Source organism: Haemaphysalis longicornis, unplaced genomic scaffold (assembly GCF_048455015.1).
Source record: "Haemaphysalis longicornis isolate Haplotype H1 unplaced genomic scaffold, Haemaphysalis longicornis Haplotype H1 scaffold_8, whole genome shotgun sequence".
NCBI classification, from domain to species: domain Eukaryota; kingdom Metazoa; phylum Arthropoda; class Arachnida; order Ixodida; family Ixodidae; genus Haemaphysalis; species Haemaphysalis longicornis.
The window spans coordinates 81,162,094-81,190,019 of record NW_027526445.1 but is presented as its reverse complement, the minus strand read 5'-3'; the positions used below and the strand labels follow the sequence as shown (position 1 = coordinate 81,190,019).

The 27,926-nt window shown below is 42.8% G+C and overlaps 1 protein-coding gene across 1 annotated transcript in view; it reads right to left on the bottom strand.

Moving 5' to 3' along the window:
* The window catches only part of LOC144148169 (pancreatic lipase-related protein 2-like), a 139,888-nt gene extending 113,734 nt beyond the window's left edge, over positions 1-26,154 (bottom strand). The window contains exons 1-3 of the mRNA XM_077679749.1: positions 25,912-26,154; positions 12,489-12,563; positions 2,524-2,651 (exon numbers count right to left, since the gene is read on the bottom strand). Coding sequence (XP_077535875.1) covers positions 2,524-2,651; positions 12,489-12,540 — 180 coding nt within the window. The 5' untranslated portion in view covers positions 12,541-12,563; positions 25,912-26,154. The remainder of the gene's footprint in view (positions 1-2,523; positions 2,652-12,488; positions 12,564-25,911) is intronic.
* Positions 26,155-27,926: the final 1,772 nt, after the last annotated feature.

Here is a 27,926-nt window from a genome sequence, read left to right as displayed (position 1 = left end):
TGCAGGAGATTGATAGCGTTAACACAAAGGTGCAGGTAGGGTAGTTTCCTTGATTTCTTTTGTGTGTCTTCTCGCCTCGTCTTTGTTTATGTTAGCACTACAAATCTTTGTGGTGGTACTTTGACACCTTATGCATGTGAAAATCTATCGCAGGAGAAGGGAAAGAGAGGCCCGAACATGCGGTTTTAAAACAATATACTCAGAAATAGGCGTCTGGTGTGCTGCTCCCGTAGAATCTAATATCTAATGGAGATCAGAACGTTGTAAATCGTTTGTTTGTTTATCAGTCATAACTGCCAGCGCCTGTCCCGGTTCGAGCATAGTTCTTATTAGACTAAGGCTCTAAACTTTAAGGTTATTATGTAACAACCGGCAACGACACAAACGACGGAGTTTATTTCAATGCACTGAAACCGAAATAACTGCAATAGATTAGATACCAATGTGACCAAAATTTTTGCCTAAACATCTTGAATTTACACCTGTTTACATTTTTTATTTATGGTTATTGTTTGATTTCCTATTTTGTTTTTGGTTTGTTAGTTTATTCCCCTGATCTGTCCTTTCCTTGCAGTTTATTTTCCGGAAAATGTTATGCACGACAATCTTCCCAGTGTTTCGATTTACGGAATGCTCCAAGACCAGCCTTCACTGCCTGAAAAGACCACTGCGTGAATATATCAATTTCCGGAATATCATGGGATTCTATTTAACGCATTCCCTTGTGGCCTCGGTCGTACCAAACTTTTCTAGTTGTAGCAGCGAGTCTGCTTTTTTTTAGTTTCGAACTTGTTCTGGTGGCGTTTGTAAAATACAAAGAGAAAAAACCTTCGCCCCCTCTAAAGAGTGCAAAAACACAGGCCGGGCTATATAGCACTGGAGACGTCATTCGCGCCCGCCCGAGACTGAGAAGAAAAAGGCTATGCGGATCAGAACCCTTACTACACCAGTGTAACTGCAAACGCCTTTCTTGGCCTAGTAAAATGCGAAAAAGTTTGCACAGATTTCATTGGTGCTGCATGCCTAAAAAAAACAGCGGAGCTGGAGGGCGATAAAGTTCTTCCGCCATCAGATCCGCACTCAGTATGGTCGACTGACATTAACGGTACTGCAAAATCCGGATCAACTTGGCCTTACTGCTACCCCAGCAAGAATTTTGTAAGCCTAGGATTTTTGTAAGCCTTTTGTAATATCTTGTAAGCCTAGCAAAACTTGGCAAAAATTTTCTAAACCAGAACAAGCTCGGTCGACCCAAGCTCCGCTGTTTTTGGAGTTTTTCGCCACAAGTGCAAGCTGCACTAATTTTTAAATCAAAGCTTTCTACCTCTACCAGCAGACGATTCCTTCTTGGCGTGCGGGGCAAAAACTCGGAACGCGGGTGAGGACGGCTAGGGCGGCTTTCACTTCCGGAGTACAGGGAAGATGGCGCGGAGGTAGGGGGCTGTTACCCAGCGTTTCCCGCGTGCAGCTGCCTGCTTCAACCGGCGGGCGCGTTGGACGGACGGCTTTGTCGTCTGCTTTAGCGACTGTTGTTTTTGTCAGGTTCTGGCGTGCTTCGCATCCACAACACGCTTCCTTCTCCCGGCTTGACTATCTTGTTCGAGAGCACGTGCTGGGTAACTCGGACCCTACCAAATTAGGCGGTCGTACGGCAAACAAACGTCAAGGATTCTTTTGCAGGGCGGAAACAAAATGTAGAGACCACATACTGATATCTGGCCGCAAGAGAAATGGTACCTTTTGGGCACTGCTTGCCACGAATGGGATTTTGTTTTCTAAATTGGGTAATACCAATTCGGTTGTATTTTAACTGGTTGCGAAAGAAGCAACATGATCTGATAAAAAGCGATTCCAAGTGTTCCCTCAGCTTTCTCGCAATTCTCGAACCTACTAAACTAACCTGTTTAAATTTTCATAAATGATGATAACTAAGTTCACATGCCGCATTTCTCAGGTGTCTGCGATTGTGTAGCCCGGTGGCGTAGACCCTAGCTATCCATCTGGATGGATGGGTTCCGCTGTCTCACCAGTCGAAAGAGGCTCTTGTCCGTTTTCTCTCTGCCGACGCACGTCCGTGCTACAGGAGCGGTGGAGTCCGCCGTTCTAGCGCAGCCGTGGCCGACGCTGCTGGGTTCTGGACGCCGCCCCGCGAATTCCAGGTAATGGCTGGCAAGATATCTCGCGGCGCTCTTTGTAGAGCCACGTCTTTTAATTAAAATGATGTTGCATGAGCAATTGTGGTGGGTGTCGTTTACAGTTTGCGTTACAACCACCTTTAAAGCGTGGATCGGAGCCATTTTTTTTCCGTGCATTCAATCTGCCCAGGTGGTTTAAGGGGCGTGTACCGCAGCGTATTGCACCTAGCCGTAACTACATTTTGCATTTCCAAGTGTCGGATATGTACAATACCCTTTTTTAAACCACAAGAGATATGTGGGCTAGAAAAATAACAATTCCACGTTTTTGACGTGATTCATTATTCACCTAAAATCGCAATGGAAACGATAAACTTTGTTTAAATACCATTGTGATGCTAACTATTCCAAGCAACAAAGACGAGTTTTTGGCTGGTGCCCCATTTTCCAGGGATCTGCTTTCTATGTCGCGATGTAAAATATCATTGAAAACTCCATCCACGGCGGTATGGCTGTCTGAAAGATAAAAAAATCACCGAAATGTCAGTTCAGGTATTGCCCGAAAGTCCAACTTCCACGTTCCGTAAAATTATCAGGAACAATTTTTTTTGCTCATTCGCATTTGCAGCCTAATTAATGCACTAGCCAGGAAAAAGAAGTTTGTTTTGTAATGTGGGAAAGTAAACATTGGTTATGACATTATGCAAGATATGTTCTTAAAAAAATGGCGTGAAAATCTGAAAATATCTTTACCCCTTTTTTTTAAACCTGGAGAAGTGTTTGTTTTTGTTTCGGCGCTTTTTATCCTTTTTCTGTGGTCGCGCTTCACAACAACCAAAATCTATTACTTTTCTTCTGCCTTAGGAGCCAATTTTCTCCTTCCCGTCGAGACTGTAGTTTGCAAAAGCAAAATATTTGCCATATACCAAGCTAATAAATATTACGTCTCTTTTTACATGTTTGTAATAACCGTTGTTTAATAGAATATTGTGAAATTATAGAATTTACTACACACTTATACGGAACGCTTTTGAAGCGAGTCGGCTTCCTTCTGTGTCTACTAATAGCGGATACAGTGTCTGCAGTGGCTGTGCCAACATAAATCGGTCAAAAGCTTTCTCAAAAACACTCATTGACGTTATAACAAGCGTAAATATTGTGTATCGAAGCGGGAGTGTACATTACACGACAAAAGTGGTTGTGGTATAGAAGGTATGATGATCACTGCTTACACTGTAGAGTTGATTGCGGTCCAGATGTTATGTTTCCCGAATTTTACCTCACAACGTTGAGAATTACGGCATAGTGACGGGGTTGCTTTCTTGTTCTTAAAAACAGCACATCCATTTCAATTTCTACGCACTGCGAGTACTGTAACGACTAATTCAATATTCTCTTGCTCTTCGCACTGCTTAGAAATATTGGGAGCACTTTACACTAGTGTATTTAAAGTGGCCAGTGTATGTTTGTACACCATTGAGAAACAAGAACGCATTCGTGAGTGAGTTGTCAAAGACTCAGAGCAAGGCGGCGAAATACGCTTCCCCCATTGTAATCATGTTACTTGAAAACCGGTATATAAATACGGGAGGTTTTTGTCGCCATACTGAAATGAGAATATCGCAGCGTTTTTTTTTAAACATCGTCTAGGAACCTGGACTGTCACAATTAATTGCCAGTGGGCCATAAAAACGCCGAACTTTTGTTAAAATCACCAAAAGTGTTTTACTTCATTTCCATAAAAGCACAATGTATTTACGGCTAGGTGCAATACACTGCGGTGTTAGCTACATGAACTACATGGACAGATTTGATGGATTGAAAAAAACTTTATTGTATTGAACTTATTTCAGAGAACGAGGCAGTTCAATTGAGTTCACGAGCAGCTAAAATTTCTAATGGCTTGATTGGCAGAATAAAGTTCTTATTTATGGTGGTCAGCCATATTAATACGAATTGTTACAAGTATGGTTGTTTTGGTACAAATGGTGCAAAAGCCAATGAGGTAATGTAGAACTTGCTATACCAAGATCCACAGTCGCCGCCAAGATTTAACGGTTCGCAGCTCCGGGTGTCGGGCTCCCTGTGTGAGGTTGGACCGTCCAAGCCTACAGGTGTATTCGGTTTTTGTTCCTAAGACTCAGGTACACTCCTAAGACGTCCAACGGTGCATTAACACAAGGTATCAGGGTTGGAATCCACGCGGTACCCGCTTTCTGTACCCGAGCTTTGACAAGCCCTGCTCGTTGCCCACAGAAGCCACATCGCAATCAAAAAAAAGGGGCCTGGTTTCTGGGAGTACTAACGTTGTGTTGCCACGAGTGTCAGCCTGCAAACCCAGCCAGACACTCCTTTTATGAATCTGCGTCGTCAGGCGTTGGCCTTGGCACACCAATCAAGGTCTTACTGCACGACCATGTGCTGGTCCTCTTCTTTTTGCTACGCATCATTCCCCTACTCATTTTTTTGTATTGGTCTTCGGATAACCATTGATGTGAAAATTGCCTTTGTTGCTTTCGGCGCCCCTTTCTTTTTTTATCAGCAAATGGCTCTCTTCCTCTGTAGATTACTCATGGCATTGTAGGATATACAGAACCAGTTTTTATGTCCCAAATGTAGTTGTGTGTTCTATAAAACATTCGGGCTAAATTTACTACAACGGCCGTTTTGCATGCGCTGGCATTAATTCAAAATACTGGGCTATTTGCTGGTAGGGGGCTTTCTCTGTATAACTAATAGAAGTTAAAACCAGTTTAGCGTAGTGTGAATGTAAATGTAATTGCTTACATTTCCCTTTATAGAAAAGCACAAATCAACATCATAATAATCGCATTATCAGCCTACTCAAGTCCACCGCAGTACAAAGGCCTGTCCCATTGACGTCCAACCTCTCCGGTCCTGCGCTGTTAAGGTCCACAGTTTACTGCTGAAGTTCCTTATTTCTTCCGTCTATTGTTATATTGCCTTCCCCTTCTGATATACTTACCTAGTGGAATCCATCCTGTACCCTAATTTTCCACCGGTGGTCGGTTAGTCCCGTACATGATATGGCCAGCCCAAGCTCATTTCCTTTACTACTTGAACTATGACGTCATTTACTTGAGCTTCTTCTCAGATCCAGCAAGTTTGTTTCCTTGTCTCTAAGTATTACTCCGAATATATTTCGCTCCATGACACATTGACGCGATCTAACTTTGCTTTTGTGGTGTTTAGTATGGCGTTTTGTTTCAGATCCGCTTGCTATCCACGTCAGTATCCACTTGTTGTAATTTTTCTTTTGACTGATAGATGTAGCTTACTTTTCATTATTTCAGAGTGCTTGCAGAGTGATCTCGAACCTGTACAAATTCTGCACCGTATTCCTCTCTCGTCGTTGTGGTAAGCTTTTAGCGTCTGCCCGAGATAGTTGTGTTCTTTTACGTCTAGCGTTTTGTTTCCTATCCTGAAGGCAGCGTTGATGAATTATTATTCCTGGCCGGTTTAAATTTATTCTTATTTTTTTTCCGCCCCAGGTAAGGTCTTTGTGATTGTACTTCCGCAAGCACTGTTTGCAGGTGTTCTGCAGAATCGCACAGTAACACAATGTCGTCATCAAGCGTCAAATGGCTCAAGACTTCTCCGCTTATACTTAAAACTGCGTGTTTAAAGGAGCCATGAAGAGAAAATACTTCATTATTTTAAAGAACTAGGATTTAGTATCCCACTCAGCTCCATTACAACCAAAAAAGATGTTTTTTCTACAAAAAACAAGAACTATTTCAAGTATTTCAAATTACGCGCCACAGTGACGTGTTATGAGCAAGAATAACGGCACACGGGCCAACAATAAAACATAATTTTCAGTGCGTTAACTGCACATTAAGATTAAAGTGATGCGGTCAAATGGAACTAAAGGCCCCATTACAGACATCCCGTCACGTGTCGTCGCGACAGGTCAGTTAGGCAGCCACCAATCGCACAAACAAGGTTCTGTGACTTCATAGATAAGTTGCGAGAAATTGGCAAGGGGGTCGCGACTGCTTCACACGTTTTTGTTTTGTTATCTCCGTCATTTGTTTGAAGATTGCGTTGATATTGGTATAATTGCTATCGGGACTAAGCAGTATTTCTAATAAACCCAACTTGTATTTTGTCTTCATGGCTCCTTTAGGCTCAAGCTTTTTAAATACCCCCTTTTGACACAAATAGCTTTGGAAAGATTTTATCTCCTTGTCTTACTTCCTTTCGGATAGAATATTTCTCGCATTGCTAGTGGAGGGTTACCCTGCTCGTGCTATATTTACATATATCTTCTAGAAGTCGCAAGTAGGTTTCTGTACCCCGGTGTTTTAGTGCTTCAAATTCGGGTGTGGTGTGTACGGAATGAAATGCTTTCTCGTATTCCATAAATGTCATGGAAAGGGGTTTAGTGTGCTCTGCGGATTCTGCTGTCATTTTGTTGAACACATGACTAGAATCAATGGTTGAATACCCTTTCCTAAACTAAGCATGCTCTGTAGGATGATGCGAATCCAGGCTTTCACATACGCGGCTAACAATAATTTCCGTACACAGCTCGTAAAATAGTAAAAGTAGGCTGATGGGTATGAAGTTCTTGATGTCCTTGGTCACCCTTCTTATAAATGAGACTAATTCTGGCATTTTTCAAGCTATGGGAATTTTTGGGTCATCAAACATTCCAGAATCAGCGCAGCAAGATTTTCCAGAACAATATTTTCCTCTCTCATTCAAAAATGTACTGTTATACCATTGTCCCCTGCAGCTTTCTCTATTTTCCTTCATTTGAGAGCCTTTTGAGAGCTGGGGTGAAAAGGTGCTCTAGAATGTCTTGAAAAAGATGTGTGAAAGGATTAGAACGTACATAGCAGATTTCTTGAAGAAAATTTCGAATTACCAGAGATGAATACCAGCGTGTCCGTCATGACGGGAAGCTGTTTGAAGAACAAGGACGTCTGGAACACCCAGAACATCTAGAACATAAAGACCTTCTAATAGATCTCTAAAGTATAGAAGTTCTTAAAGACCACACTAAAGTCCTACAACGCCAACATTTGGGAGGGGTCATGTGTGAGGTCTATGTAGTTTTGTCTTTTCAGTTATCCACGGGTCACAACGAAAAAATATTCTCGTTATCGCTTCAACAAAAACCAAATGACTGCCGTATTGTTCACTGCGAGCGGAGCGAAACGCTTGGCTCGTTGCTCTTGAAGTGAAGAGTAATGCCGGCAAGAACTTCGTGGATCGCCAGGGTTGAGATCGCCAGACAGGTCTCTTGGTTCTTCACACAGATTTATCTCCATATTTTATTTTAAGAAACGTATCGGATACAGTTGTCCCGTCCTTCAACCATTGACAATCGGTGCGGGCTGCAGTTTATTTAACTGCACTGATTCTTGTTCACGTGAAGGTGGCATGATGATGCATAAAGGGCTATTGCATCATGGTGTCGCGGCACTGATCTTTCATTCCTGCTCCTTTCAGGAAAGCCAACTGGGTCGCAGAAACTGACGATGCCGGCAGACTGAAAATGGTTTGTTTTGACAGATTTCAGTACGTGTCGGCATCAACTACTTCACGTACTCCGGACTCCCACTAGAGCTAACGCTTTCAAGCACCAAGCAAGGTTTGTGAATTATTTAGCGTTTAGTTTTGCGAATACATGCTCCGCATCAAAAAGATTTAAAGAAGAGCGACGAAGGGGTCAATAAGGTTTTATGCACACAGATCGCCGGTGGGCATGTGCTCTGCGGGAATAATGTCCTAGCACTTTTCTTTCGGGAACCGTTGATCGGCACTGGGATGTTGCCGACCAAAGTGAAACAGTATGGGTGAGCGATAACTAGGTAAAGTCTTTTTGTAAAGTAACATTGCCCCACGTAGCGCGAAAAACAATTAGGGATCAAGTCCACCGTTACACAAAGCATATTATCACCATTTTCATCCAAATCCCAGTAAGGCAACAAACATGTCCGGCGCAGTATTCAATTTTGCGGAATTTGACTAAAAAAAAACTCAAGAAATTATGAATTTTATCTCTAGTTCTCAGTAGTGTAGGTGGATACGAATTGTCTCATAGCGCGTATACTCCAAACTATTCTCTTACCTGGAGGTCCGGCGGTCCTACGGAATAAGCCGGTGGTATTTCGCAATTTTACAGCACCCGCAGTCTTTTGATATCAAAATGTCAAACAAAATGTCAAATTGGAGCTTTGCAAAACATAGAAGAACTTCCAGTGGGTCTTCTTGGTGTAAGTTCATTATTACAAAACGGTACTTGAACACGGAGGCAAAAGAAGAGTCACAGGACCACGCGCACAAGCAGAAAAATAAAATTTTGTCTAAAAAATCTAACATATACACACAGGATAGGATGCCAATCTGCGTCACGACCAAAACATTGATAGAATCAATACATTAAAAAAATAAATATGCACGAAAGAAAGTAGCCAGGCCAATCTTTACTATCTTGGAATGAACCGATTGAGTACAAACCCATAAATGAGTACAAACCCAGGTCGACAAAGCCATTGCTGAGTTACGAATCGACTCATTCCAAGATAGTAAAGACTGGTGTGGCTACTTCCTGCACCTAATTGGACTTCGGAAAATGCTGCAAAAATTCTATAAACAAAGCGTAGCGGGTCAGATAGACCACCTAAGGGAAGCAGCTTGTCCAGATGACTGTGGGCTATTGCCGTATGAGATGAATAGGCGGGAAATATGATCAGCAGAAGGCTGGACATGAGAGGCAGAAAACGAAGTAAGGCGGGCCGACTGGGTTGCCGTCATGCCGTACTGACACAACATTTCACACATACTAGAGCAACTAGCGTCATGATATGGGTTCCGTGTGGGGACGTCGGCAAGAAACAAGTTGGAAAAAATTTGCTGAAAATTGCAAAGGGCGATTGAAAACCAGGGCGCAAACAAGACGGTTCTTGCCTAAAAGATAGCACAGAGTTTCTTGAGTTTGGCAAAGATGTTATCTACGGGGTTTCGCCCACATGTGAGAGGAGTATGTTGCAAAGGCGGGTGTATGCCTCAACGCTAGCCTTTATGAACTAAGAAGTTCTTAAAAGAGGCACACTGGTCTCATCCAGGTACGCACTGCAAACAGTGCACAAAAATGTAAACTAAAATTACCTGATATGGCCGTCATTGACAAGCACAGAAAACGTTCAACCAGCCGGATAATGGAATCTTTTCGCATTAGGCAGGAACAAATTTCTTGTGCCAGCCTGCCATGTATACAGTTATCCGATATCGAGTTTTCACAACACGTGCCTGTGTGGAGATTGCTTGCTGATTTCTTTCGTTCAAACATATTTTTTAAATGAAGCGATGCTATCAACGTTTCGATGATGACGTAGATTGGTGGGCTTGTTGTTTGTATGCATATTTGTTTATTATGGCTAAAATGGTGTTGCTAACGTGCTTCGCCCTGCGGCACTTCGTTCTTCTTCGTGTTAAATACCCCTTTTTGAATCATGCCCACCAAAAATATTAATATTAAATTTCATGAATTGGATGAATGCAATATAGCATACATGGTATGAATCTTACCTCAGCTGTCCGCGAAAAATTGTTCTGTGACCTTTTAATTAATATAGCAGTATCCCAAGACCTAAGCCAAGTAATTAGAGGCTCTAAAGCGAGAAAATTTTCTTCTAAATCTTGTGTCCATCAGAGATTACCTCCTGCAGCGCGCTGTCAAAGAAATAGTTGAAGGTTTGTCCGACCACTGTACTGTCCTTGTAGCCTTCAATGTCACGTGTGAACAAAGCGGCGGTGTTGCTTAACTGTAGCCGACTTCAGCCGCCCTGACGATGCTTCGATTGTTTGTACTCTGGCCTCTTATTTTGACAGATTTTGATTTTATAGCTCGAGTTTTTCGGATGATGGTTTTTAGAATCAATTTTGCAATATTGTCACTAAATGTATGACAAAATTTGTTCCAAACAAGTCCGTCATGTGCCACCCAAAACACCCATGGTATACCCGAGAAATCGTGCAGCTTTTACGTGGTATCAAGCGGTCACTCATGCGCTTTCCGCCGCATTATCGAAATCAAAATAGCCAGTTATCTCCTGTGAAATCTTTCCTAAAGGCTAAGATGAAGAAGACAAAATAATTTTATACAACCACACATTCTACAAATTCTTGAAAGATAACCCATCAAAGCTTTCGAAGATGATTAGCCCGATCCGTAGCGATACACAGTCTTTCTGAATCGACAGTCAACCGTGCAATGATACGTGTGTTAGGTCCGACGCCTCCAATATTTTTTTTTTAATCCGTGTTTGAACTTTCATGCTCGGAGCTAATTACTGCGTTGTCTGAGCTAGAGATTACTTTCGCTGAAGTTCATAACCTTCTATCAAACACAGACAGGCCGAAGAGTGCCGGCCCTGCCACCATTCCCAACCTTTTTCTTGAAAATGTACTCTGAATAGCCCTCTTTTTATTTAAATTTGGCAATAGGCAATATTTCAAAATTACAGGTCAATTTCTTTATTATCTAGATGTTGTAGGCTATTAGAGCATATTATCTACAAGCATATTGCCCAGTAATTCAGTAAAAACAATGGACTAACACGGCATCAGCTTGGGTTCCGCGCAGGATATTCTGCCGCGACGCAGCTACTTGAGTTCACACACGACATTGCTTCAAGGCTTAGCAAGATTTGTAACATTGATGCGATATTCATTGACTACTCCAAAGCGTTCGAAAAGTTCTGTCACAGAATACGCCTGCAAAAATTAGGAATACTTCTCTGAAACAGCACTTTCCTCTTATGGTTAGATTATTCGCACCATGATTACCGTTCGTTACATTTAACAACGGGCGGTCATCACGAGTACAAGTTTCATCAAGCATGCCAGAAGGTTCAGTTCTTGGGCCGTTAGTGGTTATTACTTACATTAATGACGTCGTTAACATTACGTTTAAATTGAGGTTGTATGCGGATGACTGCGTTTTGTATTGCAGTGTCACATAAGTTTAAGATCGCCGGTGTCTGCATGATGGGTTTTCGAAGTTTTGCGCGTGAATAAAGAACTCGCCGATGGAGATTATTTTAACTAAACAGTTGCGATGACTTTCATTAACAAAGAACAGCCTTGTGATTCCACTTACGGTTAAGGAAAAGAATTCACTAATGTCGACGAGTTTAAATATCTTGGCGTCACTTGACACCAACCCTCAAATGTCGCAAACACATCCACCTTATCTGTGTGATGGCGCTGCGAAAGCTTGCTCACTGAAAACACACTCTTTCAAATTCTACTGTACATTGTATAATAAATGCTTACAAATCCCTTATCCGTCGTGTACTTGAGTACTCTGCAGTTGTATGGTCACCTTACTTAAATGTGATATTGCCGATATCGAATATGTTCAAAAGAAGGCAATTAGTTTTATATTCCGCCGCTACGACCGCAACTTTTTCTCTGCTTTTTACGCTGATAAACTGCAACTTCGGCCCTTTTCTCACCGGCGTGAGTGTGTCAGGATCGCTTTCATGCACAATACGGCTCCACTTGTTTAATAAAACCAATTTCTTTTGTAGATTGCTCGCGGTGCGCAACAAGACACACTGATCCCTTGAATATTGCCCCCTTTAAGTGCACTTGGATTCTATAAGGTACTCTTTTTTTCCTCAAGCAACTGAACGATAGAACCATCTGCAGCCAGCCCTCCAGCGTTTGCCCCCTGAACTGTTTCTGAAAGACTTGCCTGAACATGTTCCCCGACATTAGGAATGTCATGTGCTTTTTCTTGTGTATATGTGTGATGTAACATTTTTGTTAGATGTGTACACTTTACAAACTTATTATATCTTGTGTAGGCCGTGTATACGTATTTCGTGTAATTCTTCCAGTCCTGCTATGTCTCTCGTTGAGACAGCAGTATTGAAAATAAATAAATAAAATAAATCAATATTATCAATAAGTATTAAATATCCCGAGGTCAGAGTAGCACAAACACAGTAAGGTGGTAACCAAATTATTGTACTTTCTAAGCGAGTATCAGTAGCATTACATTATGTTCATGCACTTAGGTAAGAAGTACTTATTTTCTCCACCAATTTTGCAGCGTGAGCACGATGATTGTGGAGGTGCACCAGACATGTGATCCCTTCGGAACAAACTCGTCTAATTGCCCTGGAGTTTTCAGAAAATGCCGGTACGGTAATGATGCAGAACTTACGTTTTTACAAAAGCACCTTTAAATATAGGTTGTTTAGTATTATCTATATATGTATTGCTATATTTTGCGCAAGCACATTTAAATGTTACAGTAAATATATCTAGAGGCAAGTTATATTCTCTGAGGTAGTGTAAAATACATACCGACAAAATAAAACGCCAATGGTAGGAATTGTAATCCCAAAACAACCCTCATTTCTTGCAGGCAGGACGCTGACCCTGAAATAAATTCATGATATTTAGAACTTCCCACTGTGATATTTCTATAGAATTTTGAAGCGACAAAAAATTGCCGTAGTTTAGGAAATTAGGATAACTGATATAGAACAGCTAGTTTACTTGGCGTCACACATTACGCCATGGGTAGGAGAGATACGGTGATGGTGGTGGAACGCAATTTATTGGCCTTTAGAAGGAGAGGGGTTGGGGAAAGGAGGCCTGGACTCGGGCTCAGAGGAATTCGAGTGCCATTTACGCGGCCTCTGCTCTGTCGACCAGTAGCAGCTGGACCTCCAGGGAGGGGCAGTCCAGGATAAGCCTCCAAGGCCTAGGAGCATGCGATATTGCAATCTATATTATGCTCTATAACTATCTCAATGTCCCTGGATGTCAAACCGCAGAAACGGGAGCGCCTTTTGTGCAGTGCTTTAGATTAGAGGTGTGAACATTTGAACGGGTGGGGCTTGTGGAAAATCGGGAAGAAATCATTATTCTGCAGGTGAGGGATTTTCCGTCACAGCTATAAAGCGCCAAACCACACTCTTTTTTTCTTCACCATTGTCAGGGGATCCGAGGATCTGTAAATTGTCTACAGCTGTCCTAGAGACATACAGGTTTTGCTCTACTTTTGGTATTATAGAGTTTTGCGAAGGATTGTCGCAGCTTCGGTATATAGATTTTCGGCTGCACATGGTACGTCCGCGGCGGTATCTTGTGTATATCATGTGCAGAAACAAACTATGACGACCTTTGAATTTGAAATTAATAGAGCACACTGCCGAAAGAGCCATTTTATTACATATCCACTTATGTTCATGATTTTGCATATAGTCTTTGGAATATTACTCAATGCATATTTTGACATGGGAGTACATCGTAAGTAAAGCTGCATAAAAAATTGTTAGGTTCGACCGAAAACCCCTGAATTCCGACCAAACTCCTAGAGCCATTCCAATTTCGCAAAATGAAATGTCTGTGCAATTTTTGCAAACCCTATAAGGTCTGCCTAACTACAACACTGTGATTACATTTTCTTTATGTATGTTGTAGCAACTATATTTGGGCTTGGACATAAGAGCCCCGTATGATCCAAAGGTAGCCGTCGGAGTACACGTGAACCATAGGTTACAGGGGAACCTTCCTAAAGAGAGCAGTCGTAGCTCGCATCATTGCACGTGGAACACCCTGAGGTTACTTACACGTGGCCTATGTTCATAAAATAAATATGCAGTTGTCACACCCACCGTAAAATCAAGGTAATGTCTCCTGGATTAGGAACGTGACAAACGCAAATACAAAACATTTAAAAAAATTAGTGCCCTTCCACTCTGTGAAGACGGATGATCTGCAAAGCTAGATGCAGTCCACGCAGTGGGCGAAACAAAGCACGTTTGTCGTAATTTGGGATGGAGCATATTTCCTAGCTCATTAGCTGAATCAACCTCTGACAGATCAAAGCTTTGTTCTTCTAGATAAAGATGAACCTGCCTGTGTCCCTCCAGCTTCGTATGCATCTTACTGCTTGTGTAAAGCCGGGTTCAAACTATTGTCCCAACTGTCGTAATACTTTAGAGAACTACATCATGTCACGTCTAAGAGAAACCGACCGGCGTGGCATGCCAATTTTTACGTCCATGGATAACAATACGCGTTTTGCGTGGGTAATCTGAACATAAGCCGACACACAAACCCGATCCGGTCTACCAAAACGGATTCAGGGCAGGTCCTATTGGGCCCTTTAACATCCGTGTTTAAACCTCACACCACCACAACGGACATGTCATCCACCAGTGCGGGCATAAAACCTATAACTGCGCGTGTGCGCCTCTCTCCCTCCTCACTTCTTAACTGCAAACCTGCGCATGCATAAACTGGCCACCGGTCATGTACGCGTGCTTAGAAGTGACGGATTCGGTCGAAACTATTGCCTGAAAGCCCTCTAAAGAAGTGATATTGGCTCACGCCGGTGTTCCGACCGGAAAATTTGTTGTTAATCTGGGAGAGATTCGCCGCGACTCGAAGAGCTGAACTTGAGGCGGTTACAGCGGTGCAAGCAGCCTGCCGTTGTTTTTGCACCCATTCAATCTTGTGTTCGGACAACACTTCAATTCTTTCTCTTCTTCCTCCAAACTATTGGCATGCGTCCGTCCCATGGCGATTAAAAACCTGGAAGCCCTTGAGGACGATTATCGCGTACAAACATGTGGCAGCTCGTTTTCCTACCCCTCGTATGCATCTTACTGTGTGTGTAAGTTGTCTCTATAACACATCAACCCCCACCTGAACCAGTCGATTGAGGAGGACAGCCGACCAACCGCGTTGAGCCATGTAATTTCGATATCTAAACCCCGCACCAGAAGAACCGGTATTGCATCGTTTGCGGTAAGAAGCCCGGTTTTGCGTGCAGGCCCCCCTTTTTGAACCCGCAAAACTTTGAACGCCTAATCCAGGCACCGGTGATGGCGCATCATCATCATCATCACCAGCCTATCTACGCCCACTGCAGGGCAAAGGCCTCTCCCATTATTCTCAAATTACCACGGTCGTGTGCCAACTGTGACCAATTTGGCCCGGCAAACTTCTTGATCTCATCCCCCCATCTAACTTTCTTCCGCCCCCTGCTACGCTTGCCTTCTCTAGGGACCCACTTTGTTACACTTAATTACCAACGGTTATCTTGCCTCCGCATTAAATGCCCTGCCCACAACCATTTCATATTAATTTCCACCAGTATGTCCTTAAAACGCGTCTGTTTTCTGACCCACTCCGCTCTCTTCTTGTCTCTTAATGTTACACAGATCATTTTCCGCTCCATTGCCCTCTGAGTCGTTCTCAATTTAAGTTGAACCCCCGTAGTGAGCCTCCGAGTTTCTGCCCCGTAGGTGAGTACCGGCAAGATGCAGCTGTTATACACTTTCTTCTTCAGGGACAATGGCAGGCTGCTAATCATTATCTGAGAATGTCTGCTGTACGCACTCCACCCCGTTCTGATCCTTCCAATTATCTCTGCCTCATGGTTGGGATTCGGGGTAACAATATGGCCTAAGTAGATATATTCTTTTACCACTTCCACTACACCACCCCTATTCCAAACTGTGTTGCTGTCCCGAGGTTATTGATCAACACTTAAGTTTTCTGCATATTAATTTTCAAGCCCATGGTTCTACTCCATTCGTCTAGTGCGGAAAGCATGCTGTGAAATTCGTCCCCCGAGTTACTTAGCAAGGCAACGTCATCAGCAAATCTGAGGTTACTGAGGTATTCTCCATTAACCCTTACTCCCACCTGTTCCCAATCCAACGTTCTGAATACTTCTTGTAAGCATGCTGTGAATAACATTAGAGAGATTGTGTCTCCTTGTCTGACACCCTTCCTTATAGGTATTTTACTGCTCTCCCTATGGAGGATGATGCTAGCTGTAGACCCATTGTAGATATTCTCTAGTATTTTTACATAAGGCTGATCTACTCCCTGGTTCCGTAATGCCTGAATAACTGCTAGGGTTTCGACCGAGGCTAACGCTTTCTCACAATCTATGAAGGCTAAATATAGCGGTTCAGATTACTCAGCGCACTTGTCTATCACCTGATTAATCGTGTTAATGGGGTCCATTGTTGAATAACCGTTACGGAACCATGCTTGTTCTTTAGGTTGACTGAAATCTAAGGTTCTGAAATCTAGGTTGACTGAAATCTAACTCACCATTACTATGTCATTATTACTAGCAGGATGTATTTATTACTTGTGCAACGTTATTTCCTTTATCGAAATATTTAATTTGAGACCAAATACGTCTACGGGTCATCATCATGAATTCCAAACTTTATTATGACTTACGATGACAAAGTCATGATTATGACCGCGAATCATTTTTTTTGTCCCGCGTGATTTCCCTCCTCAAAACAATTTATTTTATACTCGACGGGCCGTAACGGCGCATCACATTGAATTTTAACCCAACCTGTGACTATTCATTACTCTTGTGTTACACCGCCGGCCATTTTTGATAGTTTTTCTTTATTACATGTTTTAGTTCATAAAATTTTTATTGATGAATTATCTGCATTTAGGCTCTTACAAAAATTACAGTTTGTACTTCTGTGATACCTGCATTTTTTCGTAAATGCACGGCTCTACACGATCATGGCCGGGAGAGCGGGAGGGAGTACTCAGCACAGCCCAAGCAGCAGATTTTGCCAAGCCCAAGCATGGCAAATCATCACTGGCCAATGTGTCCGAGGCTTGGCAATACCTCGGCCGCAAATATTGGCTGGTGTTTGGGAAAGGTGACAAGCCAACAATTGGCCAAGCCCTGGAAGGCCAATATTGGACAACGCTTGGCAAAGTATCTTGCCATGATAATGCAAATGGGTGGACCCCACGCTATTTTCATGCACATTTTTGGCTTTGTGGCCAGTCCTTACGACCAATGCTTATTTTATGAGTTGCCTCGGGGCCCGATTTCTGCTTTATACATGCTGGTATACAGGAAATTATTAAACGAGTGCGCATTATTTATTTATTGCGCACTCGTTAAATAATTTTCTCTACAATGGCATGTATAAAACAGAAATGGGACCGCGAGGCATATTAAGCAAACTGCATCAACTTTGCGAAGCAATTATACATACGTAACTTGCCAAAAACAATTGAGCAACACAACACTCCTGGTCTCTCTGTGTAGCTTTTTTATTATACACATCAAATATACGAGAAACCTGGCTCAACAGTGGCAAGAATACGAACACAAATATGAAAGCAAACACACACACAACAGTCGAGAAAAAATTTTAAAAAGCGCTGCTCATTAAGCGCGAACCCATTATCATTCGTTTAACTGCTTGAGATGCCTACAAAACAGAAGCATTAGGTAAATAAAAACAGGCCCTCATTCCCGGTAATTCGCGACGTGCCAATATCACAATATGTTGTTGAGCAGCACTATTGTAGAATAGCCCAGCTTCGAAAGCTTGTCACTGCTGCATCCGCCACTTCTCCACGGGAAACACCTAGGCGTCGTAGCGCCTGTAATAAGTAAAAAAAATTGTTCACTATAATGCTAAATTCACGCTGCTTACTAAATACAGCCCCTATACAAGCCTTACCACATGTCCGTGTGAAAATATTCAGCCGAAAGTTCTAGCTTGTTAACACGCGCTATGAAACGTAAAACGTACTGCACTATTCTTTTTTCAATACTGCGTTTTACGGTAGCAGTTACTTGGCTCGTTCTTGAGAAAACAGTCCGGACTTTCACCGAAAATGGGCGTCACTCGTATTGCAGTCGCGCAAGGTAATTTAAAAAAGTCCAATAGACAAAGCAACACGCCAGCGGTTCCGTGAAATTTTGTTGTGCCTTCGCTCACTTCTGCCCTGTCAAACGCCCAAGACGCGAACGAAACCGACGGAGAAGCCCAGGGGTAGTGTAATTACTTTGTCGCTCGACAATACCTTTACGTTGCTTAAGAAAATATTGAAATGAAATCTTCAATAATAGCTAGAGTTTGATTAGGCCTGCTTATTACATCCGCAACTCTAATACTGCACACGAGTCTTCCTTCAACGCATGCTGAACGTCGTGAATCTGCAGTGGGAGCACGGCTGCTTCTTCGGAAAACACAAAGCCGGAAAAAGGATAGCTAGAACTGGCGTCACACAATTGGAAGCACATGTATGTTACCACTTTTTTCTTCGCAAGAACCAACAACACTAAGCAGCACTCGCGAGCGCCAGTTATAAGCGACAGCTGAGGCTTTGGCGGGAACGAGCGCGAGCACTCCCGCACCGTGAAAGGAAATGAAATGGTGACTTACCGTTTTCAGCGGCAGCCGTAGCAGGCAAACGATGTTATTACACCAGTCAGGTATACTTCACACAGCCACCGACCACAAAACGCACCTCACAGGCACGCACAGGAGTACTACGGCGGTTTCAATACCACAAAAGACACAAAAACGTCGGACGAGTGCCGCGGCCTCGCGGCCATCCACGGCCCCACCGCCGAGAAAAAGAAAGCGGAGACGCACAACGCTCAAGTAGTTCGACGGACACCGTTGCGTTAAGACACACAAATGACCAATTCCTACTAAACGTTTAACACACTCTCTCACGCTGTTTTGATTAAGGTGCACTTTAGTTTAGGTACGCTGTGTTTCGTGGCACGGTGCTGTGACTCTTTAGGTAACTACGTTTCGCTGCGTTTTGGCCTGTTCACTGCGCTCTAACCGTCATAATCCGTCATGTTGGGGAAACGCCACGGGCAACGACCGCAGTGCTGCACTCGAGTGGTGCTGCTTGCGCGCCGGTTGCGCATGTATACAAGCAAAATAACGCACACAATTGCTCTACAGTGAGACTTCATGCAGCGGTATGCAACAACAGTTAAGGCTGTGTGCATTTACACCTGTAAATACTTTTTATTTAAATGTGATACTTGACACAAGCTTGAAAATGATTTGGAATTATTTTTTATTTGTTCGCTGCGCGTGAAAACAAATTCAAAAACACGCAAACTTCAGCAATAATTTGAGTGAACTTAAGTGGTCATTCAACTAACAAGAAAATTCCAAGACGTGTTTAAAGGCACTCATAAATACCTGCGTCGCATATAGGCTACTAGTCTTCGTAAAATTTTATGATCAAAAATTACGTCTGAATAGCGCGCTGTCCAGTGCGATTTTTTGCGCACCAGCCAATGCGTGTCCTCAAAGTCGGTCGTATAGCGCGCGTTGTCTACGAATGGCTTTTACGTACAGGCCGGCGCCTGGCCAAGCTATCGGAAGCCAAAGGGAAGCCAAGGGGCGTCCAATGATTGGCTATCGGCCTAAGCTGCTTGGGAGAATACTACGGAATAAAAAAGCAAAGACATATCCATGAGCGTCTCGCGCCTCAGACATTCGCGGGGACAGTTCGCTATACACAAGGCGTTTTTTCACGATGCGGAGAAAGACCCTGAACAGCTTCGACGTAAATGAACTGAGCAGTGAGCGCACGTCCCCTCGACCAAAGTTGTTTGTTTCGCCCCAGGGCCCCAGCACACCATTGAGTCTGGACCGCCTCTGTCACGAACATAAGCACAGACCTACATCAAGAGTTTGGCATCCATTATGTACGTACAATTGCTTCCAAGCAGCGCTAATCATCATGGCCAGCAAGTATGGCGGTGTTAAATGTGCAACGGAAGTTGCTTCCGACCTCACTGGAGTTGCAGTGTCATGTCGTAGCGAATGCAAGAGTTTGTTGTCGCAAATCTGCACCCGTGATATTTTTACGACGATGAATTTTAAACCTCTGAATGCTAATGAAGTCAGAGTTCATCCGAGCCCGAGTAAAGTCTTAGCACGAGTGATTTGTGAGTGCATTTGAGTGCTGAAATCATTTTGAATTTTCAGGCAATTTCGAGTACTGAGTTCATTTTGAGTTTTGAGTACATTTTGAGATTGAGTTTATTTTGAGTTTGAGTACTTTTTGAGTTTGAGTGCATGTTCATTATGAGTACATTATGAGTTCGAGTACATTTTGACTTTTGAGCACATTTTCAGTAATGAGTACATGTTCAGTTTGAGTACATTTTGGGTTTGAGTACATTCTGAGTTCTGAATACATTTTAAATTCAGTATATTTTCAGTTGTGATTACATTTTGAGTTTAGGTACATGTTGAGTTTTAGTACATTTTGAGTTTTGAGTACATTTTAAGTTTTGAGTCGGGGTGCATTCTGAGTTTTGCACTCACTGTGAGTTTGAGTTTGTGTGAGCGCAGAAGTGCTGCTAAGCAATGAATCTGGGCTTGAGTGCGTGGTCATTCGAAAAAAAATAGTGAGCGAGTTTGAGGGAGACGTGTCAAGTTTGCGGAGGTATGCCTGCACCCGTGGCCAAAGTTGGAGAACTCCTTGCTTATGTTCGTATTCCAGGGAAATTTTGTACAGACATTTTGTATTACCAATGCATTTTACGTATTCAACGTATTAACGTTTAACGTATCACGTTTTTAATAAACATCACGTCTACGTGTTACGTTTATTTACATTTCTTTATGTTGTATACACATTTACGCATTATGTTTATTAGAAACATTTCACTTGTTATTTGCGAAACACTGGCGCTCACTAAAAACTAATTTCCAGTAAAGTACCGTTTTTTGTAAACTTCGTTTTTCCACCAGTTTTGTTGGGGTGTTCTTTGCCAAAATGTAAGAGACACCTTCACATTGCATAAAGATTAAACATGCGACTTACATAACAACACCACGCAGACACTGTACACAGTGAAATCCAGTGCAGGTATTAGAACGAAGAATATGTATTAAACGCTGTGATGCCGATCGGCTGAATATCATTGCACGGATGGTGGAGAGACCATGGTAAGTACTGTATGGTCCTGTTGCGCTACTAGACAAGAGGGCAGCGCCTAGATGTACAGGGATTAAGGTAAGGTGGTGATGCCTAGAACAAAAGCAGTGTTGTGGGATTTAGCCCACCTACGAAGTGACTGTTGTGATGCAATACAAGTTTCCTGTGGAGGTGAGATGACCGTCATAAACTCTTCTTTGAGGTTCTTAGGGTGCAACTAAAAGTAGTTTTTATCATCCTTGCTAAGTTTTGATTGTCCATCGAGCCGTAAATACAATAAGATGTGGCCACACAACTATTGGTCGTCATTGATGAGGGGAGATAGGTCCAGAACGAACCACCATAAAACACTCGTCGTAGTCTGCATCACTACTAATAGTGCTTTTTTAAGCTTTTCTTCCGCCGTTCGAGAGCTTGATATTACCACGCTGCTTCTTGTTCAGTCTAACGGTTATGACCTGTAACAAGGCTATGTTACTGAACGCAGCCTTCAGTGACGCTAGCGTACCAACACGCCGTGGCGCTTCAACAGCAGGGCTGATATTCAGGCCGAGGTATTCGTACTCCGTCTCACCAAAAAACTCAAACACTCAAGAAAGAGACCTGGTTAGGGTGGTTCAGAGCATCGAAACCGGGACATTTACGATGTGCAACTGGCCACCTAACCGCAAGCCCACTAAAAAAACAGAGCGGTACGGGATAATCGATGGCGCGGAAGAACACATTGCTCAGCCAATTGAAAGGAAAACGCTTCCAGTGGTCGGAATCGAACGTGGGTCCCTCACGTTACAATATAGGCCTTTACCCCAATCACCTAGCATTGCAAGCGCGGGCGATCGTTTGAATTGACCGCGGGATGTACCGCGTGCTGATACAGTACACCGAGGTAGAGGAGTGTAACCCGCCGGACGAGACCAGCCAGGGCTGCCAGTCGAGCACAACTTTCAGCGGCGAGTTCCAAGTAAATGAGACGTGCAGCATTTAAGTATCCCACAAAGTGGAGAGTCCACGAGGTGTGCTGTTTTTCCAGTATCGCAGCGATAGTGCAATCTGCGCTATTTTTTAACAATATTTCCCTTCCTATGTTATAGAGACAACAAATTATCCATGACCTAGCTCTCTGTGCACGTGGCGGTGAATGGGATGTGATGTTGCGCCGGCACAACTGGGAAGGGTCATTACTTCGGTGTATTGACGGGCCTCCACTCACTAGGGTCAAGGTTGTGTGCGACGTTACACAGTGCAAGTAGTAGAAACTGTCGGTGCTTTATTGTATAAATGGTTGGTCTGATTTTGGTGATGCTGAGCTGGGACGTGCCTACTTTCGAACACCGGTGAAGTAGAGAATTTCGCTCAATGAAACATGTTTTGTTCTCTACTTTCAGTCCCAACTGTCCTATTTTATTGGCGCTGTCAACAAGTTCGTTAGGATGACCTAATGTTTCACGGGAAGCACCAGACGGTGTACACGTTTTAGGCCCTTGACATCAGGCGGTGACGCTACTGAGCTTTTCGGAGTGCCAGAGTATTTGCCTTCGAGCGCGTTTTTCGTAACTTGGAGCTGGCATGGCAATTTCGCCTCATTGAGCTTGTACGTTGAAACCTTATGGTAATACCGAAGATCTATACTCTGTCATAAAACCTTTACGACTTCGGATGTCAGTAAAGCCGAGCATGAATCGATTATTCGCTGCTCTGCATCTTTTCCCCCCTCAACTCTCCTTTCTTAGCATGTCTCAGTAACATGCCGCAACGTCATAATTTCTTCGGTTGGTGTTCGGTTATGCCTCGAAACTCGCGACCCAATGTTCCACCCCTCTGCGTGAACACAAAATGTTTGTGAAGAGCCTGGATGAGTTCGTCAGAGCTCTGGAGCTGGGCATCCCCAGCGGTAGCGGCATTGATCAGGAGGTCAGCCAGGGCCACTATGTATGAATATATGTACTTCGCCTCCACTCAATATCCAACAAACAATCTAATGTATTCCGCCAATAAGACACTGATTCATTGGTGTCTTGTTTTCAGTGTTGCCCCAAGGGCCAAGGCGGCAGGCGCAACGTTCTGGCTGTCGTCCTAGATGAGAAACGTGCGCCAAGATCGTCGGTGAGTTTACCAAAGGTAGGAGTGCAGAGTTACATGAAAAAAGACGTCTACGATATTCATTGTTGAGGGGATCCGATTGCCTTAGTGCCCAGTGTGCCTTAGTGCCCAGAGTGCCGCGTAGGCAATGTATAACGAATACGGTATAGTAATAAAGAGTAACCCTAAGGCACCAGATCGTGGTAATAAAAGACTTGGCAAAGCGGTGTGCACATTCGCGAGGAATCATTGGTTATGCCAGCCAACCGTACTTAAAGGCAAGCAATCGAGGTACAGGATTAGGCTGGAAAGCGGGTGAAAGCAACTATTCGTTTTTTTCACATGGTGGTGTTTAAAATTTCTTTTTCGTATTCAAACTGCGGTACCTGATGCAATTATTATGCTGCGGGCGTGCCATTGTAGAAAGATTGCACAGTGTTTTTTCCATGTTTTTATCGGGTTCCACATCGTAGCCAAAGAATCGGGCAAAACTGATCCATCATGTCTGTTCCGGTGGATTTTCTTCGGTACACTTATTTTTGCGGCAAGTAATAAACCCTTTTCTTCTTCTGCGAGATGTACGGGACCCTTTTTTGCGCACAGTGTGTCAGCTACGTTTAGGTGCAGCGCTGCCCGAATTGGTTTCTTGCTGTTGTGTTTATGGTTGAGAAATCCATGGTTAACTACGTAAAGTTGTAGATGACACAAAGTTTTTTTGTTCCCGCTTCACCTTGGATTATTTATCTCATGTGCGAATGAAGAAATGGTAAAAGGATCTCGTGGATACTGTCTTAGAGATGCAACTGTAAATGTGCTTATACCATAATGCCATTGAAAAGCATGCGAGCATTTGGCCATCTTATATCGTGTTTTTGTAAATTTCACGTGGGTGTACTAGCGGAAAAAACATGGAATATTGAGAAAGATTTATTTATGCCTTGGGGCCCTGATTGCTTCCCATGCAAAACGTCAGAAACCATCAAACACGTGTGCATACATTGTTGGGACGGATCTTCCTAAGGGGTGTGTTACCCGGTACCGTAAAGATTTTTCTGGAGATAATAATTAGGTTTTTAGCAAAAAAAATGAAGGGTCTTTTCTATTTTACGCCATAATGTTGTTGGCCCTACCCGGTATACGAAAAGCTCGCATGGCCCGTCAGTATAATGATGTAGATGCCAGATCCGGGATCGAATATTTTGTGAGAATATCCGTTACATATTCGAGGTGTTCAAACCCGAGCCTAGTTCACCTGTGTAAGTGCTGTGCTGGAGAACGGGACGTGGATAGAGTATTTTTAAGCCTGACACACTAGCAAGGTATGTGCTAGTGCCTTTTGACGTTGTGTAATTTTGTTGATGTCTTGCATGTATACATTGACCGAAATCCGCGAATAAAAATACAGTTGCTTGGCCGTCTACAATCCAACTGCATCATACACGAGTCTAGTAAGCTCTTTTGTTGTCGAGGCCACAAAGCTGCCTGACACGACGGTGTAACGTCTGATCGAAGATGTCCCATTTTAAATACATTTTCTCCCAATACCGTCAGACCGAAAAAGAGCAATCTGTTTTGAAGAACTACAAAGTTCACGTAGCACTGAGTGTGACATGGAGAATATAGAGAATAAGATGCACAACGTGCTTCTTTAATAAACAATGCAAGATCCCCATGTTCAAACTCTGTACAAATCATGGCAAACTAACTACACAATTTTATGGTGTATTCGTATGGAACAACAATTAAAAAGCCATGTACCCTTTACATTTGTGTCTCAAAGAATTTAAGCGGCGTTTAGCTTCAATACCTAATTATGAAGTAGCCTCATTCTCACGTGCCGTTTTTTATAATTCTATCGTATATTTTGGTCTCTTCACTACGCCACGTGATGCTGTAAATAATTTTCTCGCCCTGCTTCAGAAAGTTGTAACCAGTCTTTGTTTACTACGCATGGAATACTTCCCTGGTTTTTGTTCTAATAAAGGAATTTAGCCACTGAGGTCCCAACGACAGTTTCTAACATCGGGACGTCCTAAATATTACGACTTATTCTAGCAGCGCTTATGCATTCACTCATACCTTTAGGATGGCTCTCCAAGCACCTAATCAATCAACCAAGCCTCAAGTAATTCAAGCATAGCCCCAATGAGAGTCTACTTAGTAACAGCGAATATTAGGAAGTGAAGTGGAATTGAAGAAAAAGAAACTACAGTAGTTCGTTACCGCACTTATTTAAATCAATAGCAATGTTGTAAATACTGTCTCATTATGGCTGCCAGGGGAACAGTCAAAATTAATTTTACCCATGCGTTCACACGCGTTTTACATGCTAGATATCGAAGTACGCACGCAATAAATTAGCGGCTACGGTTACAATTATAAAAAACAATGTTTTGTGGTGACACTACAACAAATGTGCTCCCGAATGTACTTCATATTAACTCCAGGATAGGTCCTTCATTGACAGTACAACAAGTCTGCTCCACGATAAACTTCATTTTAGCACTAGGATAGATCCATTGGCAAAGGGAATACGGAATCACCAGCCAACGTAACCTGTGCGCCCTGTTTTTGGTGCAGGGGAAAATATCGCACTTCCACTGGTTTCATAACCTATTATTTATAAATATTGCCATTTTTTTGCCTTCGCAGAACCACTTCACCTTTGTAGAGAAAATATAAAATGTTATGCACAAATAAACGGCACAACATGCCACCCCTCTAACGCAAAATAATACATATTGAAAGTGCAACAGCAAAGTTCCGCTCCTCGTTAACAATACATTGGTTGTTTTGAAGCAAAAATATTGTGTTCAGGATTCTATACAGACAGCAGTAGCATGTTTTGAAACATATTCTAACATATTATTGTAGATTTTTACTCTAAACAAATAAAAAAGAACGTGCAATTGGTACTCACCAGCGACACGTTTAGGCAATAGTGTGTTTTCCTTTTTTAGTTTAGTCTCTATATAACTCTTCAGTGAACAATTAGTCGCTAGCCGAAGCCAGCGCAGTGCTATCAGCCACACAAAACAATACCGCAAAGTACCTCACGTTGCTTTAAAACCCAGGAGAATTGCTAGGAGCGCTCAGGGAGCAGGCAATCCTTCGCATTAAAAATTTTGTCAGTGACCCATCTCTGTAGTGAACACTTTATAAAATGTGCTTAGGTAACACCCCACTTTTATTCTTCAAGAAAACATACAAAAACACAAATATAAAACCGTTAGAACACTAATAAGGCTCTGCGTAGGTTACGACCTTTACCTCAAGCCGCATTGAACATTCAAACACCCTCAAGTACATACATGAAGGAGCATTAGAAAATTAGCGGACGTCACCATGCGAAAACAAAACTAGCATACGCCAAGCAAGGATAGGTAAAAGCTAGCCGTTTTTGTTTCACGTTGGACCCTGTGTAAATATACATATGAATTAGGATACGTATCCATAAATGTTTGCCGTATAATTATGTAACAAAAATCTCCAAAATGTGTGTTTATGGCGTAGTGGTATTCCCTACGTCTGGAAAAGGCTTGTTTTGACTTAGCATATTTCTATCTTTGTGGTGAGTCATTGCACACGGAAACAGATGTTGTTTACTTCGCTTGAACACACAAGCTTTACTTCTTAAAACTTAATAAAGATTACAAACACGAATGTATATCTGGGCTGGTTGATGTATATTCATTGCGCCAACTCGAAGGCCGTCGGTCAACATTGCCAATCCTCTACAGAACTAGTAAGAGTGCCTTGTCTTAGCCTTGTAACTTTTTCTTTTTTTTGTAGACTCGAAATGTGGGAACATTATTCCGCATCTCGAGAAATATTTTTGTTGGTACGTGTATGCAAACCAAAGCAATTCTGACGTAACAAGAACTGCACGTAAGATCTTTTTGCTGAAAAGCCACCTTGAGTGAGAAAGAGCGTTTTCTGAGGCCAGCCGTTCGAAGCGTCCGCTGTCAGTGTTTCAGCTGCGATATGTCGAAACATTGTACTACTTTGCTAGCCACTAAAATTACTTGGCCAAGCTTCATTCATTTCCGCCCTAATTGCACTGGCAAATGCAAAATCAATGTGTTCGCGACGAGCAATACGCAATAGCAAACTATTTATAGGGGCATAGCTGCATTTCTCTGAAGCCATACAAACTATATAACGCCGATGGTTACGTGCCATTATGAATGAGCAGAAAACACAGCATTTCTTTGTCTTACCATGCATTTTACGTCTCGCTTTGATCGCCAGGATCTTGAAGTTATTCCCTTAGTTATTGATTGTAAATCTCTTCCGTCTGAATATACTCTAACTAATTACACCTGTTTCTTGTTACTTTAACTATATGTATCCTCAAGATGTGTTCTACCTATGGTAAAACCGTCAAATCTATTCATCAAGGCCGTAGTTAGGCCAGTATCTTTCGAACTAGAAAACATGCTGTTCACAGTGGGAATGCTTAACAAACATCGGTGTAACACAACGTCAACTGGTGGGTTAGTTCACGCGGATTTGTTTGTTGCGTAGGCCATTTCCGTCTGCTCAACAATTCACTGCCATTCCAAAGTCTATTCCATCCAGAAAACGCTCCCAAAGTCCATCCCGGCTGTGTGCGACTTGCACAAACTAATTCAATGAAAAATTAGAAAGACGAAATATATATTTTTAAATAAGGTGCTTCTGGTGTCTCACGTATCTGGCATTACTGCCGCGGTATGCCTGTATACACGAACAATTTCCACAAGTGTGCAACCGCGGAAAAAGGACCAGGCGGAAAACCGGCTCTACTTTGCAAACCTCAGTGTGCAGCACAATGCTGCAAGCAGAATCCACGCAGACAAGAGCATTAGAGACGTATAGCAAACAGCGAGAACGCGAAATATTTGAAGCACGCGTGGCAAACTATATGCCGTATAATGTGATAGAAAGCATTTG